At 46.4% G+C, this 21,454-nt stretch overlaps 1 protein-coding gene across 1 annotated transcript in view; it reads left to right on the top strand.

Annotated features, from left to right (window-relative positions):
- Window positions 1-14,856, top strand: part of T265_10864 (hypothetical protein) — a gene marked incomplete at both ends in the record, with an annotated part of 20,686 nt that extends 5,830 nt beyond the window's left edge. Inside the window, 6 exons of the mRNA XM_009177357.1 lie at window positions 4,118-4,327; window positions 4,394-4,629; window positions 6,512-6,647; window positions 8,772-9,027; window positions 13,107-13,361; window positions 14,155-14,856. Of these exons, the coding sequence (XP_009175621.1) occupies window positions 4,204-4,327; window positions 4,394-4,629; window positions 6,512-6,647; window positions 8,772-9,027; window positions 13,107-13,361; window positions 14,155-14,557 (1,410 nt within the window). The remainder of the gene's footprint in view (window positions 1-4,117; window positions 4,328-4,393; window positions 4,630-6,511; window positions 6,648-8,771; window positions 9,028-13,106; window positions 13,362-14,154) is intronic.
- Window positions 14,857-21,454: the final 6,598 nt, after the last annotated feature.

Raw genomic sequence — 21,454 nt, forward strand, 5'->3', positions numbered from 1 at the left:
TGTTCCCCAGCCGAACTAGTATACGGTACAACTCTACGTCTACCCGGTGAACTAGTTTCCCCTTCTGGCGCACAGCCCGAATCACCCGTTACATTCGTCTCCCGTCTGAAACAACACATATCCGAACTTCGTGCGACACCGACCAGACGATCAACGCGAACAGAACACATCTCAGCCGATCTCTCTTCTACATCTTTTGTGTTTGTCCGACATGACGCAACGAGGAAACCCCTCCAACCTTGTTATGATGGCCCCTTCAAGGTTATCGAACGTCACTCCAAATACTTTGTTTTAGAGAGAAGCGGAAAGCGTGATACCCTCTCCATTGATCGCCTGAAACCTGCCTACATTGAAGCACCACCGACCACATCCAGCAATCCTGCTATCCCAACAACACCCACACCTACCCAAGATATCCCACCCGCCAACCTTACTCCTTCCCTATTCGTTCGCATAATCGTTTTTTGTTTTAATACGAAAAGCTGCAAAACGCCACACTGGTCTCTGTGTGAGCGTCCCTTCTGCTGGCCCCCTTTCTTGACTTTGCTGATAGCATTAAAACGATCCGCATGAACCTGAGACTGTAAACTGAAGGGTTCACACCGCGGGTGAAACGTTGCAGGCTGCTGGCAGGGTTCACCATATTGGACAGGTGAGAGGGCTACCGATGCCGGACGCCAGTAGCTGAATAGCCGAGGCTTCGTGTATACTTTCTCTGGTCTCCAGTTTGGCTGTAACTGTGGCGACCAAAAAATTGTTCTCGTTCGGAGCCATCTGCAGTTGTTTCGTTACAAACGGCATTGAGGGGCTCATCCAAGGGTTGAAGCTGATTAATCCAGTCGACGCCCAAGAGCTCAAGGCCTGTATAGTTCGTGAGGTAGCGCGTAGCACTAAGTTGGATCCCCATGGACGTTACTGAACAGTTCAGCTTCGCGGTCAGTTTGAGGCTTCCACTAGATGCATTACGAACGGTACACTTCTTGGGTCCCACTGATGGCCTTCCAATGATATCCCAGGTTCGTTTTGAAATCAGACCGGGGTCAGAACCTGTATCAAGTTGGAGGGTAACCAGTGTGCCCTTTAGAAAACTGGTTCAGGACGGCTGGTTGTAACTTCTTTGGGATGACAACACTTTCAGAACAAAAAACATCTGTCGGTTAGTGATAGTGCGTCACGCCGCCTGAGGTAAGGTCTCAGCTCGTCTTTTGGGCAGGTACGCGTCCACTGATTGCGGTGGTACTTAATGACTTGCAGCAGCAAAGGGTCTTGGGCGGTAGCCATGGGACCATTTTGGCACTCATTGGGAGGATGCGGATCGCTTCTGATACTACGTGGTACTACCTCTGGTTCCAGGGCAATTCTTGCGACTACGGTGCCTCCGGTTCCAGGGCAATTGTTGCGACTATGGTATCTTCTGGTTCCGGTTCACTTGAATCAACAAGTCACGACAGTGTGTCGGCTTGTCCGAGGCTAGTGGTGGACTGGTACTTGATCTCAAAGTCACATCCCAGTAGCAGAGTGGCCCACTGCTGGAGGCGGTTGGCAGTATATGCCGGGATTCCTTTCTTTGAGCCAAACACAGCAAGAAGTGGCTTGTGATCGGTAGTGTAAACTGACGGTCGTAGAGCATCTTATGCAACTTTTTGTCGGCAAACACAATCACCAGAGCTTCCTTTTCTATCTGACTGTAGTTGTGCTCGGCTGATGTCAAGGATCTGGCCGCATGTGCAATGGCCTTCTGGCTGCTGTCGGGAAAAACATGCTATTCACTGCGCCATTTTCATAGTTCAAGGCATCCGGCGCCACAACAATTTTTAGGGATGGATCGTAGTGGGTGAGTAGCAAATCGGAAGTTAGCATGGATTTGACAGAGTTAAAGGCGCGTTGGCATTCTTCTGACCATATCCACTTGTGGTCTTTGGTAAGTAGGTTCGAAGCCGAGGATTCACTTGCAGTGGCCTCACTAGCTTGCGGACTCTGTCTGTTGGTTGTAATTCGTGCTTAGGCTGGGCCTCGGACGAAGCAGCTGATGGATTTTCTGGGATGGTGCCGAGATCAAAAGTGTCCAGTGTCATTTCTAGGCTCAACTCACTCCGTCCCGTGGGTAGGATCTGCGCATCTGTCGGTCGGATTTGATTTGTGTGGCGTATCCACTTGGCTGGGCCAACTTGAATCTCGTACAGCACTTTGCCACGCCGGGGGAGGATGAGTCCTGGGGTCCACGTAGGGTGTTTGCCACTGTATTCACGAACCAACACTTTCCGGCCTTTGCTGAGTGAGCGCAGGGGGCGAGATGGCCCAAGTGGTAAGAGCGCGAATTTACTGACCGGAATGTCCGCGGTTCGAATCCGACCTCCGCCACTCGGCTTCCCCTGTCTGGNGTATCCCAGCCCTCGTGCTTCATTCTGGTGGCATGGCAGCTAGGCACCGAAAGGGTGCTACAGCTGAACGCCTGAGTGAGCGCGCAGTTGCTCCTTGATGCCGGTTGAACTGGTTTTGCGGTGACTAGCTTGCCTTTTTCGTGGCCGGATAGTGTCATGTGGTGTTTGAAGCCTCCTTCGGATCAGTGCCTCTTCTGGTGACCCTCCATCAGGTCAGTTGGGTTTGTTCACTGGGAAAATTCCTGGCCATTTGCCGTAAGCATCGACCACGACCAGAAAGTGTTGGCCACCCACTGGACATACATAATCGATGTGAAGACGACACCAGGGTTCGGTCGGCTGCGGCTACGATCGTAGGTAGGTTTTCACCGGTGACCTGGATGCTTCAGCACGTCACACACGATTTTGAGACTTGTTCGACCTGGGAGTCCATCAACGGCCAGTAGACGTAACTCCGAGCAGGGGCCTTCATCCTGTTTGTTCTCGGGTATAGAGAGTGCACCAAGCCGTGCGGCAGGATCATTTGAAATGATTTACAACTTTGAAGGACCTGAACCAAGGAAAGCAATATCGACCGCATGCTCAGTGTTTATGAGCGCACACCCCGAGGTGTCAGACAAGGAGGGATGTGTCAATCAGCACATCAGTAACAAAGTTCGAGGGGGTGGTTTGAAAGAGACCTTGTCTTAACGCACTGGATGTGGTAAACTGAGGCGAGAGCTTGCCGTATGCGTCCATACGCTTTTGCATTCGTTAGTATCAAACGGGATTTAAACAATTCTGCTTATTTAAGGACCCGGAAGTTCAAGAACTTCAAAAAAGATGCATCTTTGAGTGCAAATGTATCGGAAGTCCGGCGTTGCACTGCAGATACACTATCAGTGCAGAATCGCGGGCTGCGTGACGGTCTCGAATGGGTTTATATATAGGTCGTTAATCGCGACCTTATTCTTCATGTAGTTGTAAAGGATGATAAAGCGTTCAGCTGTAGCACCCTTCCGGTGCCTAGCTGCCATGCCATTCGAAGGAAGCACGAGGGCTGGGATACTGCCAGGTTGCCCAAGCCTAGACAGGGGAAGTCGAGTGGCGGAGGTCGGATTCGAACCACGGACCTTCCAGTCAGTAAATTCGCGCCCTTACCACTTGAACCATCTCGCCCCCAAAACGATGATAAAGAATGGTTGACCTTAAGATAGAGTTGGATGGAAGCACCCAAGATTCACTGTCTTCGGTCACGATAACAGTATCCTATACTGCCTATGTGAACCTGAGTATCCAGTTCTTATTGTTGTTCCTGAATTGATTGCCTATGACGTATAGAACCTAGCTTTAGCCTCGGGCACGCTGGATAGAATCAGCTCGAGCCGGCGGTACACGGAAGATATTGGTGACCGTAATGCGAAAAGCAAAGAGAACGGTCGCACTTCAGCCTATACTTCCTCGAATTATTGAATGTTCATCTCATTGAAAGTATTCGAGAAAACATCTACGTTATTGTTTTTATTGATGACGTAGAGCACTAGCGATTCTTCGTACACATTCTCAAACAGCACCAAAGGCAGCAGCCGACTGTTGAATCTCACGATACCGTGTTCCAGATCATTTTCGCATTGATCAAAGTTCCGCCAGCTCCCCTAGACGATCCTCTATGGTTAGTTTAAAGGACCACCTTGAATACTTGTCACAAAAGGAGTGCTGGTGGAAGTTTATCGGTGCTACTTTTTGTTTCGTTTCAGTTGGACTGTTCAAGTGGACCTAATCGGAGTCAGCCTTCTGTTCCGTATTGTACCAGTTAGCACGTCTTAAAGTAGTGTTATGTACCATGTCCGTGGCTCATAGCGATCCGAACGAGCGAGATATTCACACTTCCGAAAATGTTACAACTTACCCAACGTTTGCTTCCATGGGACTGAAGATGGAACTTTTGAAAGGCATTTACAAATTCGGTATGTAGGCACACTTTCAAACATTCACAGCTCCCATTTGCTCTATTTTTGATAGGTTTTAACAAGCCGTCACTTATTCAACAGAAGGCAATCCGACCTATCGTGGACGGTCGGGACGTGATTGCACAGTAAGGTTGTGTACTTTTTCAGTGCTGTTGTGGTTTGCTTTCAGGGCTCAAAGTGGTACAGGAAAGACTGCAACGTTCAGCATCGGGACGCTGCAGAATGTGCGCTGCGAAGTCCGAAAACTTCAAGTTTTGGTTCTCTCCCCAACCCGTGAGCTCGCAAACCAAACACATCAGGTGGGTGACTTCTGTGATATCTTGCTTACGCCTAAAACACTTTAAGGCTACCATCCCTATATGATGACCGGCTTTTGTTAATTCCACCAAATTCCTGGCATGAATTTCCATCTTTTTAATCCAAACAGTTGAGGTGGTTCATCCCCACGTGTGTCTTTTATTCCTAGTGTTTTAGTGATGAAGACTATCTCACGTTGTGGAAACGTGTCCAGTTGGATCAGTCTTCGTCTGTTTTGACCATCATCTTACCACCAGTCCCATCAGAAGCGTTGTATATTAAGGACTCTATGCGCAATCTCTCCCATGCGGCGTCAATCCCTTTCTCTCTTTTTTAGTATCTCTCTCCATGAAGTGCTTTTCAGCACACTTCTGCTCCAGACTGCGATTCCTAGCTAATCTGACGTGTGACTGGCTTTTAAAAGCTTATATGACTTTTCCTGTCTGGTTACTATCGTTTGGTTGAGATCCGAATCCCAACCAACTAAGCATATAATGTACAGCAGCATAAGTGCACATGGAAAGACAACAACTCAACAGGCAGCGCACACTGAAGTATGTTTCACCCTAACTGCGCATGTCAGCTCCCCAGCCGAATTGAGACGGTATCTCATTCACCAGTTCACATGTAGTGTTTGCGAGGTGGCCCGAGTGACTAGAGCGCGAATTTACTGACCAGAAGGTCCTTGGTTCGAACCCGACTTCCGCCACTCGACTTCCCCTGTCTAGGCTTGGGCAACCTGGCAGTATCCCAGCCCTTGTGCTTCCTTCGGTTGGCATGGCAGTTAGGCACCGGAAGGGTGCTACAGCTGAACGATCATTATTGTTATTTATGTAGCGTTCGCATCCGCCAAATGAACTTGTGTTTTGGATGTGGGAAGTACCGCTGAACGGCCACTGCGAACCACACAGCTACTGACGGTACATCCTTGTAAAATCAGTAACAGTGTTTAATGCAGGATTGTAGCTCATAGGATAAATTATTACCTTTTGAAATCTACGAGTACTTTTTCTGTAATTTGTCTGAGTGAGTCTCTTCATTCAGTCTGAAATGTCTCAGCTTTTGTATTGTTGCTTTTTACGTTGTGCTCATATTCATAAGGTGCACCTAGCCTTGCAATGTATCTAATCGTATTACTCAAATCTTTCTAGTGTCTCTCTCTCTCCCCCAATATTCGAGCGCAACGTCTATTAACTAGATCACTAATAGTTGGAGTAGCCACGTCGGGCTCACCAATTATTAGTGCTCAAGTTGATAGACGTTGAGGTCGCATATTCGGAGAGAGACACTAATAAGATTTGAGTTATACGATTAGATACATTACAAGGCTAGGTGCACCTTATGAGTATAAATACAATGTAAAAAGGAAGCATACAAAAGTTGAGACTTATCAGCTTAATAAATTAAGTGAAGAGAGGCCGGATGCAGGAAGTGTTCACTTGGTAATATTATTGCCACACTGGCTCCTTGTTATTCGTGACTCGAAGTTGCTGACGCTAGATCCAAGTGCCGATGCAGCATGCATGTGAGACGCGCTGTGATGGCGAGTTCTGTTTCTTGTGTGTGTACGCGTATATATTTATGGTCTACCTCGTGATGGAGTGTGAATTCCATACAATGTTTCGGGTTCGACAGTGGCATGAAACCAGGCAATTTGTCTGAATTGTGACAAGGTTGTAAGCAATGCACATGAGGCAGCCGGTAGCAGTCGTCCAACGAGACCAAATGGTCAAAACACTGATTAAGCGGAGTTGGTTGAAGAAAAAGGGAAATGACCGCTACAAAGCTTTGAACTCTCCACTATGAGGCTCCATAGGTTGCTTTTCTACTTTGGTTGCCTCGCCGGGTAACTGCTTCCGATCAATTTATCCTTTGCTTCCACAGGTTATATCCTCGCTATCCGACTACCTTCCCATACGTTGTGTTGCGTGTTGTGGAGGACGGAGTAATGTAACCCAGATGGTCCGTGAACTGTCAAACGGTGCTCACATTGTCGTAGGCACACCCGGTCGCGTTCTTGGTAGGTTGATTGTTCACCATCCCCTAGTGATATTATCGTTGAATGATCAGTCTCTTCAAGATGCATGCCATGAAGCTAGGTTTTGACGTAAAGCTCTGTCATCCATTGACCGATGTGAACAAAGCAATAAGACCAATAAAGTTGGAAGGTGAATTCCTTTCATGCGAGACAGCATTAGGTACGTGGTGTAGTACAGCTCTTGGCATTTATTCCAGTTCAAAGCATCTTGGCAAGTGAATAAGTTGTTCACCTGTAGCAACCTTTCGGTGTCTAGCTGCCATGCCACTTGAAGGAATTAGGAGGGCCGAGATGCTCCCTGGCTGCTCAAACACAGACAGGAGAATTTGGCATGCCGAGGTTGGTTTCGAACCACATACCTAGTCAGTAAATTTGTGCTCTGGCCTCTGAGATATCTCTAGCCAACCAACAAAACCAAGACAATCTACTTCTGAGCGCAAAGGGCAGATCTAGAATGGTTAATCAAAGGATTTCAACTTTTGCGGAAATTTACTTCTTGCTAGGACCTGGAATAATGATCTAAACCGCAGCTCTACTTCCTCTGTTGCTCAAATCGATATTTTCACTCTGGATTGGATTCGTTGTGGCTGAAATGGTGCGGAGATTTTCGGACTCGTGTGTTCACCTCTCCCGAACACAAATGAGTTGGTGGCTATTTGTACTCTGGTTGTTTCCGAACTCGTCTAATCCGAGGACTGGTTAAGCGTGGACTACTACACTTCCTAGGCCTGTGTGAAATTGCTGGGCTTGTGATAGCTTACCGCTAAAATGCGAAACTATTAACTGGAAGGTCCTTGATTCAACCCCAACCCTAGCTTTTTCCTGTCTAGGCTGGGTCACCCTTGTAGGATCTCAGCCACCATGCTTCCTTCGAGTTACTGTGCACCGAACGGGTACCGCTGCTGAACGTTTTTTGTTTTCGGAATTGTATCCGACTCATGCTTCCATTAGGCCACTTTTCCATCTTACTGACTACTGCATTCCGTGTGTCGAAGTTAACGCTTTGTGGGATTCGGTGACACAGCGGTTTATCATCGTGTCAACCATATTTATCGCTCAAGTTTAAACCTCTTCACTGTTCAGACACTATAATTCAGTGTGCTTGACTGGCACGCCACACTTCTAGACCGCCCGTATGACCAAGGAAGTGCATTACTGATGGGCTCCGGGAAAGAATCTTGCCTATTGCTTGTGCCCAGCTCTGGTCCGAACCAACATAAGTGTTCCCACCGAGAATAATAACTTAACATTATCAAATGAGACCCGCGGTTCTTTTTTATTTTGATCACACTCCGCTCTTTGCATAAATGGCGTGATTTGTGGTCAGAAGTTAAAGTTTCGCTTAAAGAAGTTAATCCAGGCTTTCGAAATACAGAAACGTCAGACGGCGAGATGTGATTAATTTCTCTTCGATCCCGTATTTCCATTGGCATAAACATCGACTCCCACTGGCATAAACTAGTGGATCCGGTCGACACTAATCATTTTAATTTTCTGTCCAGTGCTGACAGGATTGAAACTGAAGGATTATGAGACAGGTGGAATGGAAAAGCTGTAGAGCACATACTAAAGGTAGCTCAGAGAACCCACAACTAGCCGAGTATCCAACCACGTTTGACGCTTGGAAATTCTGAGTTGCTTATGAACCCTTCATCTTCGTCCGTTTCTTTTTCAAACTCAAATGAATGTTCGAAAAATTTCAAGTTTCGAATAGCCACTTGCTTTGTCAGTGAGGTCAAACACCAGACAAAAGCAATAGAGTAGTTAGTGGGTGGATTCGAGCCACACAGGCCTCTTTCCTTGTCTCGAACAAAGGGCTTCCCACATTACGCTCACTATCTGCTATTATGTATGTGGATTCAGGCTTCCAGTTTCACTATTGGGGCAAATATGAGCTGCACGAACGATATGAAGGGATTCCTGCAATTTAATGAACTACTGATCATTGTGGGTTTGGCCGATACCTGTGTACTCCCAACTCCGATATTCACAGCCTTCTCATTCTTCGTGAGCTTGACGGTAGCGCTGTTCTTCGTACACCGTGTTTGAGAAAAAAGCAAATGTTTGAGTTCTTTCAACTACTTCGTGTGTTTCATCCCGCCACAGATCTGATCCGACAAGGCAGTCTACGTCTTGATTCGGTACGTTCCTTGGTGCTTGATGAAGCGGACGAAATGCTGAATCGTGGGCTTCGTACACAACTAGAAGAGATCTACCGGCGCCTGCCGTTCAGCAACGGTGACATTCAGACTTCCAATGCACCATCCACTCAAGTGGTCATCATCTCCGCGACAATGCCACATGAACAGTTGGAAGTGTTTTATCGCTTCACTAAAAATCCTGTGCAAGTACTCGTTCCAAGGTTAGTTTTATTTCATCCAACTCAGGAGGAGCTCCACCATTTGGCTCTTTCTGTCAACCATTGGATATCACATATTTGCTCAGCTGTGGCGTTCTTCACATCCATTAAGGAATACATAACTGAGGTAATGTAAGCGATTTCTCAAGTGTGGATAGGTGTTACCGAAAGGTAGGGGCTGATTGTCATCAAGTTCACTCTTGAGCTATCCAGAAATTGGTTTCCACGAAGGAAATTACACGATTCTGCCTCTTTGATGGCGGTTCCAAGGCAGGATTAAACTGGCTGTGAGCAAGTTTCAATTACCTTCTGTGTAACACTGATTTCGCGTTAGATCGAAAACGTATGGAACGATAAAAATTGTCTTCCCGCGCGGAGTTTTTAGCACGCAGAAGTTTAAGAGTCACCAGTTTATCAAGGGTTCCCTACAGCATTGATCGATCGGGTTTATTAAAAGTGTTGCGTACAGGCAAGCTGGATTGTGTACGAACGATTGGCACATATTGAGTGACGCTGGGTGCTATTGCTTTGGAGTAGTTACTGCCGGTTTGGTTCATCTCGTCTTCATCATCGTCATCATCGGCAGCATGACATCAGTGTTCCAACCTAATGCTTCGCTGTCGTACAGCCGTGATTTATTTGAAAGCCTTGCTGTGAAGAAAAGAATAACACAATCATTCTGGGGTACCTGCACCTTCAGGCACCCTTTTAGGTAGTCAGGGTAGAAATTGACAACAGGAACACTATTTACATCAATTAGTAGCCATATCTTGCAGTATCCCTAACCACACGCAGTGAGGACCACGCGGTTCCCATCCTGGAAGGCGAGTAGCAACTACATCACCCAAACGTTTCGTAATCTCTTTCATGTCCTTCTGGCAGCTCAAGCTTTGGAAACCTCCGCTTCCGCCACTCTGAATTGGGCACGGAAAACAGCACTGTCTTCGGCAAACAATGGTTCAGCATACGCGATACACGGCCTAACCAACACAGCTTCTGGTACTGGACACATTTTTTGATGGAAGTCTCCGATGCAGAACAGAAAACTGGTTTTCCGATTGTCTCGTTACGGCTTCGGCGACAGCAACCCACACGGGGTATGGTTCCAAGACACCGGTTTCCAAAGACCTGATGACCTCTCAGACGTCTCGCAGAGACCAAGTCTCATCCATACACAGCTCGCACTGCAGCCTGACACATAAGTCTCTTGACATTTAAGGGTATACCCATTTGATGTCATAGATGCCTCAGATTAGCAAACGTGACCCGAGCCTTGCAGATTCGTGCATTGACCTCATCTGTTACACTACACTCAGAACTAACACAACTTCCTAGATGCGTCAAACGCTCCGCAAAATCGAGTGCCTCTCCCTGGATTGTAAGTGGCTTGTTCAGTGACTGCACATCAGGAGCATGACTATACTTTTTGGGTGAAAATTTCATGCCAGAGGACGAGATGACTTTGACCAGTTCACGCAAAAACGAAAACAATGTCGAATGCATATCCCATAGGTTTTTCGGCGGCTAATCGAGCACTTCCAGCTTTTAACCAATTAGCTGGTGGGTCATGTAGGAGTGCAGAGAGTGGGCATCCTTGCCGGGCACCACTTTGTATACGGAAGCTTTTGGAGAGCTCTCTCTATACTGCTAAACTCCTGGAAGTCTGTAAGTACCAGAAAATTTCCGGGAATAGCTTGCTGAGTGGACGCGTCAAGGATGTCAACAGAATCGCATGAACCTTGTAAATCCAAGAACACTAAAATTGTGGAGTTTTTAGCATCTGGCGGAGCGTGAAGATTTGTCAATGCGAGCCCGAACAGATCGGAGTCTCGCTTACTGCTCTCTTGTCAATACGTAACATGCCACCACAATCCGACGAAGTACAAGTGACACTGATAGTCTCGTTACGATTGGAGTCAAGCTTTTTGCTATGTGATTAGCGTATTCAGTACGTGCCCCCTTTTGACAACGACAACTCTTGCAAACCCCCTTTTTTCCTTCCATCCACTCAAGGCAAGCCGATTAGACAAACGCTGGCTGAGGGCTTCTTCCCCATCCTCGAGTTATGCAGACGGGAGATACGCCATAGCAGCAGCTCGGTGACTCGTGAGAGAAGATATGCGGTCGTAAACCTCAGTGCGCGGCTCCTAGTTCACCACACAGTGTTCATTTATGTGAATCCGAAAATGACAACAAGTGGCCACGAGAGTCGTTGTTCAAAGTGCTCGACCCAGCGCTCGAGAATTCCTTTACTGGTCGCTTTGGTTCGATACTTGATGGCTTCGTTAACTGTCGGTTCTCGGTGGTCGATCACATTCCTCCCAGCGCGCCAAAACTAAGGTATAGGGCCGCTTACAGCCCTCATCCAAGGCTCTTGCTCAGAGCTCCAACCGGGTGTGAGACTCCGTGAGTATCACAGAACACACCCCCAGTGTAGCTCACTGAGCCTCCAAGGCACACGGACTATCACACCACAGGAAGGCCCAGTCTCTCCGTGATGGACTAAAAGGATCACTGTACTTAGGATATCGTTAAGATCTTCACAAAGAAAGAAAAAGTATAAGCACACCTGGATATGTATCGGTTACTCTTCCTTCAGGATGTCCCTTGCATCTAAAGAGTTTCGAGTTGTGATTCTGACCTCTGAACATACCCTATGCAATTCGGAAAGAATCACTGGTGATTGTGGGGAATAGTTGTATTCGCTCCAGAACTCCGCAATTTTTGAGATGGATAACATACGACTTGGCAGAGGGTATTAGTCGTAAGTGGCTCGAGATGGCCCAAGTGGTTAGAGCGCGAAATTACTGACTGGAAGGTCCGTGGTTCGAACCCGACATCCGCCACTCGACTTCCCCTGTCTAGGCTTGGGCAACCTGGCAGTATCCCAGCCCTCGTGCTTCCTTCGGGTGGCATGGCAGTTGGGCACCGAAAGGGTGCTACAGCTGAACGATTTATTTTTTATTTATTTTGCGGTCGGCCTTCCAAAATAGGTTCTCCTTGATCCACTGTCTGATTGACTGGAGATGTTTTAAGAAGTGGCTGCTAACTTGTGTCAGTGATGTTCGTGCTGTCAGTTTCTTTCCAGATTGTCTCATCGCGCTTATTTAACCCTCTTTTGAGGCAGATGCCGAGTCTCTTTAAAACCAGTTTTTTGTAAACAAATCTTAATTGTACTTAGTGATAACGGCTACTCTTCCTAAGTTTCTGCCTTTTTGATTCCAAAAGTTACTGTTTCATAATGGGATCCCACCTTCTTGGTATACCTCACCAATGATTTCTTCGCAAGTCACCAACTACACCGTTTTTACCTTAAAATTCAGAAATTGAACATGATCAGACAATGTGGCAGTACCCCCACCAAGCCCCAAGCAACTATTTTCTACCGGTCACTTGAAGGTCCTTTTGATGACTGTTCTACTGCGTTTATTGATTTTTCGATGGCTTTTATCAAAATCGGGCCGGTCAGCCGATCGACTTTACACAGTACTGCGGTTTCCTACCGACAGATCCATAAGACATTTGGCTACTTATGAGTAGCCACCCATTTCCTCTTTTCGTCTCAGTGACGGATTCGATAGAAGCGTGATCATTGTCCAGGGTAGTGGCCATTCTTTGGTAGCTCGATGTGGTTCAGTGGCCGGAAGGTCCGTGGTTCAAACCCAACCGCGGCATCTCAGGATCTAGGTCTGGGTAACCTGACAATATCTCATCCCTCGTGCTTTCTTCACGTGGCATGGCAATTGTGCACCGAAAAAGTGTTGCAGCCGAACGATCATTATTACTATTTTCCTCGGGGAGTTTTTCTCGGGAGGGGAGGCTATCGTTGTTCCTTGTTATACATGTGTTCAACAATGAAGATGATTACTCACCGCCACTTCTTTCTGCCCCTAAATGATGGGCTGCATTCGCGTTGTGATGTGCACTCGTTCATTGTCGGATATTTTGGATGAGCACTCTCCTGTTTATTCGTTAATTTGCCGTCATATTCCATTTGACGACGTAGCAGTGTCGTACGCCTTCGCTTGTTTCCGTCGGTGTCCACAGGGGATTTATTGACTGTTTCTTTTCTTTGCACATAGGGACGAGCTCACTCTGGCCGGATTACATCAATTTTACATCGATGTTGGAAGTGAGGAATGGAAGTTCGAGGCGCTGGGGGATCTGTTTGCCAGCGTCTGTGTCCCACAAACTGTCGTATTTGTCAACACAAGGCGCAAGGCTGATTGGCTGAGCACCCAGCTGCGACGAGACAGTTACACCGTAGAAACCGCTCATGGGGATTTGGACCAAGCGTTGCGCGAAACTGTCATGGAGCGCTTCCGGTCTGGTACAAGGTACTTAGATGTTTTTTCCTTGTTGTAGATCCATACAGCTTGAGTTTGAAGGTGAGCAGTTCAAGTGTTGCCTTCATCGATTTAGGGTAATGAATTCCTCACTGTGTGCTGACCTCGCAACCCACACCACTTTTCATACGCATTCTTGCCTGTAGCACAAGGGCGCCATTTCTCTTAGGTGGGAAACGATGCCCCTGAGATGTTGCCGATAATTGTAGCCCAGCTGATCAACAAACAACAAGCTGAGCAACATTCCAGATACTCTTTGGTGCAGCTTACGCCACAGGATTTATCAACTCAATTGCACACGCGATAGTGTGATCTTTGATACTAGACCGTTCCTGTTATCTGTTGCTGCCCTCCCTTCTATATGTATTTTTTAGTGCTATCTCAGTACCCAAATGACAAATTGGTAATGACTTATTTCCTGTTACGGGTGGTGGTGGTCACACGCCCATCTTTCTCTACAATGTGACTTCGATTGTGTGTGAGGGGGTAGTAATACGGCAGTCTGAAAATGTTTGCCTTAAGTTGTTACCTCTGATGTTTTATTGCATTCTCCTTATACCCCATATCGGTCGTGCACAAGAACGCAGCGTCTGGAAATGCGATGTCCTTCGTGCGCAGTCGGTAAAAGACCAACCTAATCGAACACACTAGAATCTTTTCTGTACCTCACTGTGGTTCTTACTTCGTTCAACCAAAGTCACATGACACCTTTATCTACGTATCGTCGTTTTGAGTTTCAATTCGTGATAGAGTTGTTTTTTCCCCATCATTTCTATCCCAAAAGTCGAATCCTCGTATGTAGTGACATTTGGGCCCGGGGTATCGACGTCCAAAATGTGGGTCTGGTTGTCAACTACGACTTGCCCGCCACCCCCAGTGACTACTTACATCGTATTGGACGCTCCGGTCGATTCGGACGTCGTGGACTAGCTGTGAGCTTCGTAGCTGGTGCCGACGATCGCCGCAAGCTCGATAGCATTGCACGTCAATATCGGATTGCCATACCACCAGCACCGGCTGCTCTTGACAAAATGCTCACCTGGTCAGAATCACCGATGTCCGTGGATCCTGCTCCGACCAGTTTGTCTGCTCAGGAACTGAAAAGTGTCGCACAATTGGTTAAGGCCAAAGGAAGGAAAAGAAAACGACCGAAGAAGAAGAAGAAAGAGAAAATATCGTCCCAATGAAGTACCAATTTTAATTTCTTCATCCTGTACAGTTATCATTCTTTTAACAATGACCATCTGAATCAAACGCTGCCTTTTAGTTTCCGCTTTGTTGCGAATAGTAGAGTGGAGCAGGCGATTGACGAATCCCACGTCACACTTTCCCCAGATTGGCAATGGTTTATTTGCTATTTCTGGAAATCCTAATTGACATTGGTTTGACTGAAGTAATGGTTTCGAAGGCATACCTCGATGGGTAACTGTGTCAATCTGTCCCCTGTGAAATGGTTGTGTTCTTGGGCAGTCCAAATTTACGATAATTTCCATGTATGATCCTTTTTCTACACTAAACACGGGGGAGGGCAAATGCGAAGTGTATTCAATCCCTTCAACATTCGCCGAACTTGGTTGTTATTCCGAAGTAAATTCTTTGAGTTCGTGGGCAAGTTGTGTTCGTTTGTAGTCGTGTTCTGGTCTTTCTTTCCTTGACTGATGCCTTCTAACGTCTGAGTCGTATTCAGTAGTTCGGACTATTCAGCTGAAGTGGTTAGAGCGCGAATTTACTGACCGGAAGGTCTGTGGTTCGAACCCGACATCTGCCTCTCGACTTCTATCTAGGCCTGGGCAAACTGGCGGTATCCCAGCCCTCATACTTCCTTCGGGTGGCATGACACTTGGGCACGAAAAGTGTGTTGCAACTAAAAAAGGATAGCAGTATATTCGTTCCACTGTTTTCCACACTTGCAAAGATGTAGAGTTTATAAAAAAGGATAGCCATATATTCGTTCCACTGTTTTCCACACTTGGAAAGATGTAGAGTTTGTCAGGTCACACAACGTGCACTTGTGCACAGTTCTTGACCGAATGAATAGACTGAATTAAGTCGTAACACCGTACGCTTTCTCAACGCTTTTCATTGCAATACCTCCTAGTGTTTTGACACACCGGGTTTAAAATACACGCTAAACGCCTATTTCCATTCAGACATGTTGGCCTCACACCGAAATACTCTAGAACTCGTATGGTGACGTGTCCCGTTTCCCATGGAGACTAGTTCTGTGTGATGTCATGATGGGTTTAAGTGGTGAAAGTTTGGATATGCCCAATGCTCTATTAGACTCGCCTGGATGTGGCCAATCTTTGGAAAACCCGTCTTATGTATTTCGTGTAATGGCCTTTGCGGTAGTGTGACTGAGATGCATCTGCTGGAGTTCCTGCCTTCTACGGTCCTGTGCTCTTCTCGTCGTTTATGTTAATTACTTTGCAACAATCACACTGTTCGACCTTTGCCCATGTGAATAGAGTAGCAAGTTACCGGGATGCAATCACTGCACCTACGCCGTAGGCTGAAATGCAAGTTAATGCACAATTAGACGTCAGAGAACGTGACGATTTGCATACCTTAGTAACTCTGTGACACTCAAGGTCCTACCAGTTTAGTGAATAGCTAGAGGTCTGATATACTTACTCTTCTGTCCCTCGGAGTTGGAATGAGTGTGGCAATTTCTTCCTTAAAATATGAACTACTCAGTTTGTTTTACGTCAACCAGTGCAGCCTTATTATCAGGCCTTTGAGTCAAACGCTTTAGTTGGGGACATTTGTCGCCTAGGATTGCGTGCCCATCGTGCGTCCCACATGCACGTGAGCTTTACAGCCAAGAGTGTCTTCGTGCCACATTGTCCGTCACTTGTTGATATCACCTTGGTTGCATTATTCTTAGTTGGGGACATTTGTCGCCTAGGATTGGGTGCCCATCGTGCATCCCACATGCACGTGAGCTTTACAGCTAAGAGTGTCTTCGTGCCACATCGTCCGTCACTTGTCGATATCACCTTGGTTGCATTATTCGCCACGTACAACAGAGCCGATAAGCGAAAACACATCACCTCTAATCTTTTTTCATTCTTATCTCTCCCGTCCTGTCCCATTTGACAGTCACTCTTATCTCGACCCCAGATGTGAGCATGTCAATCAGACTCCTAACAATTTGACACATCTACAGCTCCACATCCGTTATTTAGGCTTCGTTCCCCTGGTTCTGTTGTATCTTTTAAAGGTAGGTCAGCTCACAAGCCCGTCTTGTGCATTACTAGATACTCCGTGTGCTGCCTTTCCAAACCTCGAATACAAGATCCAACTTGGGCTTCCGACACTCTTTTCACCCGGCCATTATCGGTAATGAACTGCAATGGATGCTGCAGCGTCATTCATGTACTCAGTTCGCGAGCTGAGGCTGTGAACAGCCACCTCTGTGTCGTCCAATTCTCCACTTCCATGGGAACTCAGATGGGTTGAAATACTGAGCGCTGTTTGTTTGTCGTGCTCATTTATGCACCAAGGGACTCAATCGTTCGAGGACAACTTCTGTCGACACTCTCTCGTTTTTGTCACGAGGAGTTCGCAGTTATGTTAGCAGAAGATTTCAATGCATAGGTACGATAACACGCCCTGATGGTATGTATAGTGTGGACACACAACACAGTGATACTGGTGAATATCTCTTTAAACTGTGTACTGAAATCCACTTTTTTCAAGATCACTGGATTTGAAGACAACGCTCCCTGGCATCCGCTGTTGCTGAGCAACTCTTGCATCAAACTAACCATGTCGCTATCAGTCCAGTCTGATTTATGGTCGTCTGAAATAGACAGGTTGTTTCAAAGCGCATTCTATTCCATTAAGTTTTCCCCCTAAACCGAAGAAGGGCTGTCAACTTAGCAGTAGAATGGCTTTGTGAGCCACAAGTTAGGGAACCATACCAGAGGCTGTTATGCATTGCTCTATAAGAGGCCGCCTCTAGCACCGGAGCGAGATAACAGCAGGGAAACTCTTGTTTTGTTCTTTCTGAGCACCTACAAAGAAACACCGGATTTTGGAACGATTGCTTCCACTCCTTGATGAAACGCTCTGAGGTAGAATATAATTTGATCAAACGGGCGATTAGACAACAGCTCAAAGTTGGACAGAGAGCCGTGGAAATTACGACAAACAGAAGAGATCAGTCTGGCTAGAAATGTACAAAATCCCTCTCAACGAATCCCCAAGACAAAACTTTGGTCGTTGAGTTCGTCAAACCTAGTACTGGGAACCCACAATATGATGAACAGTGTAGGTCGGTAGTCGGACTACCTTGAACAATAGTTTAACGAATTCCCCCCTCCCTCCTGCACGTATACGCTTCACTAAGCTCGCTTATTTTGATTGATGGTCTGTGAGCTTAGACCCCATCCGTATCGATTTCAGAAGTACGAATATGCCTCGCGGCGCCACGGAGTCTGTGAACCTACAGCGTCATCCAAATATTAAGGTATTTCGCCCCCACTAGGTTGTTCATGCGTATTTAGAGACAACGCGTATTCCAAGGAAATGGTTTCATATGGTGTTCGCCCCCCCCCCTTCCAACAATAGGTTTACATGCTTCACGCTTGTCGCAGCATGACTACTGCAACGCCCATCTTCTGTGCGTGAAACGCAAGTTCGAGAACATTATTCAAGATTTTGGCCTGCTAATCGGGTGGGTGGGTACATTAACCGTATCTTCAAATTACGTCAAAGCTTCGAGCAGCGCTGCGTATACCACCGACCAGCAATTATGGTTTTCTTCGACTTCAAGCAGGCCTGCGACTGACTGTTCTAAATATTTTTTGTCAGAGGAGGATGTCCTTGAAGTTCGTAGGCATTCTTCGTGCCTTGTATTACCATATCTGGGTCGGGTTAAGGTGTGCAATGAAATGTCCAGAAACATCCTGTTAACCAGTGGAGTTCATTAGGTTTGTCCTATCACTGTCTTATTATTCATTTTTATTACGCGTGTCGGCATGAGTGCACACTCAGAGACCATCGTCTGGTGTGGCCACATCTGGAGAGAGATGACTTAGCTTAGGTTATGTAGACTACACCGTTTTGTGGTTTGACGATTACTTGCCCGCACAGTGTGCTCTAAACAGGATATCGGGTGCGGTTCCACGTTTCAGAATGCGTTTCGAATTTTTAGAGCGAAAGGCATTTCTTCAAGAATTACTACCCTTGTGTACCTTTCTGAAGCTTTAGAATGAAGAACTTGATTTTGTTGATCCGTCCTCTAAAGCTGCATACACCGTGATTGTACTAGAACGGATGCGGTTACTTCACTAATAATCAAGGCGTGAGCACCGTTCGTCAGCTTGCCTCATTCATGGCATCAGAAACAAATTTCGTTGAAACAAAAGGCTATCTGTACGATAAGGGCAGTCTTACTTTATGGCTGAGGAACTTGGCTACTCCAACACGAAGACTAGGAGTCTTCAAAGGTTCGGTCATTTGTGCCTCCGCAGCATTGCAAAAGTTTGTAGAATTTATGCAACGGTGTGGTGCGCAAGCGGGGACCGGGAAACCAATCATAATTCTTACAGCAACGATTAAATTAGTTGAACATATCCAAACAGCATCCATCCAAGGAGACGTTGTTTCTGTTGCAATCCCTTGTTGGCTAAAGGCTGGTGGAAGACAAGTTGCCACAAGACAACGTGGAACACGGGCGATTACAGTCAGACTGAATGCTGTGGGATCTTTATGATCTCCCGACTGAGGTCCGCGTTTTGGTTGCACGTGACTTACACGCGACTCCAGCGCGCGCATGTTGTCACTTCCATGCCAAACTGCTTAGCTAAACTTCACTTGTCTTACACTAGACCTTAGTCCAGTGATTTTCTCAAAAGATGCTCGTTCAATTCCTCTGATGACGTGTTACTACCACATGGTATTCAGATGTGATCATTTTAATACTGTTCAACGTTGTGGGTGCCTTATTCTTGATAGTCTTCACTAAGCACATGGGACTGCTTTGCACTGAGTTCAACCCTTCCACCTTCTTTCCTTCCCTGATGATTGTGTGGCAGTGAAGTGCCAGTGAACGTTGGATACTACTGATGAGGCATGCGAGTAGTATGTTTTCTCGTAAATCCGCTTCGCGTCTACTGAAGAGTGAATTTTCTCACGAAATTTGTGGAATTGCTTTGTAGCATTCGTTTACATTTGGGTGATAGTCAATGATTATCCATGAAGTTTCGGAAAGCCGCGTTAGATAAGAAGGTGGATATTCAGTTTTTATAAGCAAGATGCATATGAGAGTTTTGCTTCCCTGCCCAGTAGTTTGTAACCGTTCAGTTGGTGTTTTCCAGTAAATAGTCCCGTTCAGTCGGTGTTTTCCAGTAAATAGTTCTGCAGTGAAGGCTTTTTTCCTTTCACCAGTACCTCTAGGCGCTCCGTCGAACACTCCAACATCATGGTTTATGTAGCCAACCAATCAGAGTTCATACCTTTTTCTCCGGTGACACTCTATCCATTTGTGTTTTGCGCCATCCCTAAAAATGCTTTCGGAACGGCAGTTGTCTCGGTAAACGCATATGTAGTGCTTCTGTCATACTGTCAAGTCACTGCTTTACGTTTTCGAAAAGTCAAATACCTGTCGTTTTCGGTGCCTTATATGTTCTGAACGCCGAGACCTCGAATCCGTTTGGCACGTCTGGTCCTTGATGGTGCGCTTTCTTGGCGCATCAGTTGGTGCGAATAGGTGAACTGGATTCGAACTCTGAAAAATGTGCACGAAACTATTTCCATCAATTTGTGATTCAACCGATCTGAATTACGTGATTTCGTGGTCTTAGACAAGTAAAGTTCGTATTGATCATCTCTTGGTGTAATGCTGGTGATGCCGCATAGACTATGCGGCATCTGATAGACAAAAAGCCGTAATAGCTTTGTTTAAATCTCTTTAGTCGTGCCAAGTGGTAGCGCGGGTTGATCTTCTGGCCCACTGTAGTTATGTGTGGCCTACTAACTAAATGAAATCAAAAGATTTCACCATCTTCAGATGATAAGAAAATCCACTTGCTACCAAGGAAGGTGCAAGTGTTGTACATGAGGTAGACTACTGTTGAGTTCTGGGAAGTTTTCTGCCTATTAAGCCTCATTGAATCAAGGCCGCCTGTTTGAGGGGGTGCAACTCGGTTAATTTTTTCACATGTTGCCAATTTTATGTTCATCATTGATTCGGAACACTAAGGTGGAAAACTCTATCTGCAGGGTTACAGACTATCCCTATTGGAAGTTCTCACCCAATGAAACATCTGACCTATACACCTTAGTTGTAGCGTTAATCTACAAGAAAATTTTGAGCAGTTCGGAGACAAATGGTCCATAAAAGCCGACAATTCATGCAGTATGTCATCTGTCGCCAAGATCTCCTTACCCGGTGTCAACGTGGTTTTCTTCTCTGCAGACAGTGCAGAAACCTTAGAGCAGCGCCCCGCTCGAGCATTTCGTTCGCCATGTTCACATCTGTTTATTTTCAGTGTGTCGACTCAATACTGTGGATAGATGTTCCATACAAGAGTATTTCGACTCCATCATGGTTAATGGGCCCATGGTTGATCCGAGCAGGATTTTGTTGATTTTTTGGTTACTTGAGCTTCCCATTTGGATGTCGTGGAGAAACCATCTGCCCTCCCCTAACAGTGGCCACCACATCACCCATTCTAGCTGACAAATGCGGTTTACCGGTTTGAGCTCAGCAGTCCTGTGAAAGAAGAGCCGAGCAACGTCATTATCAATAGCACGATGCTTTGGTGAACCTGGATAGCGCTGACGATCCTCTGGGAGCTACAGAATCCACATAACAGTAGGGATGCCAATCATGAGGACAAGAGCCGTACCACAGAACACTCGTTTACTTATATTTGTCATGCTTGTCTGAACAAACCCATTTTCCGAAGTCTACATTACGTCGACTTTACTACCCGTTTGTTCCACCGAAGTTGGTGAACGTAAGTGAACAGGATATGATAGTTTGATACTCGAATTCGGAATAGTGCCCGTGTAACGGCGGACACTACTGATGACGTGTGCGAGTAGTCTGCTGTTTTACTCAGTATTCCGAT

Source organism: Opisthorchis viverrini, assembly GCF_000715545.1.
Source record: "Opisthorchis viverrini unplaced genomic scaffold opera_v5_414, whole genome shotgun sequence".
Classification (NCBI taxonomy): Eukaryota; Metazoa; Platyhelminthes; class Trematoda; order Opisthorchiida; family Opisthorchiidae; genus Opisthorchis; species Opisthorchis viverrini.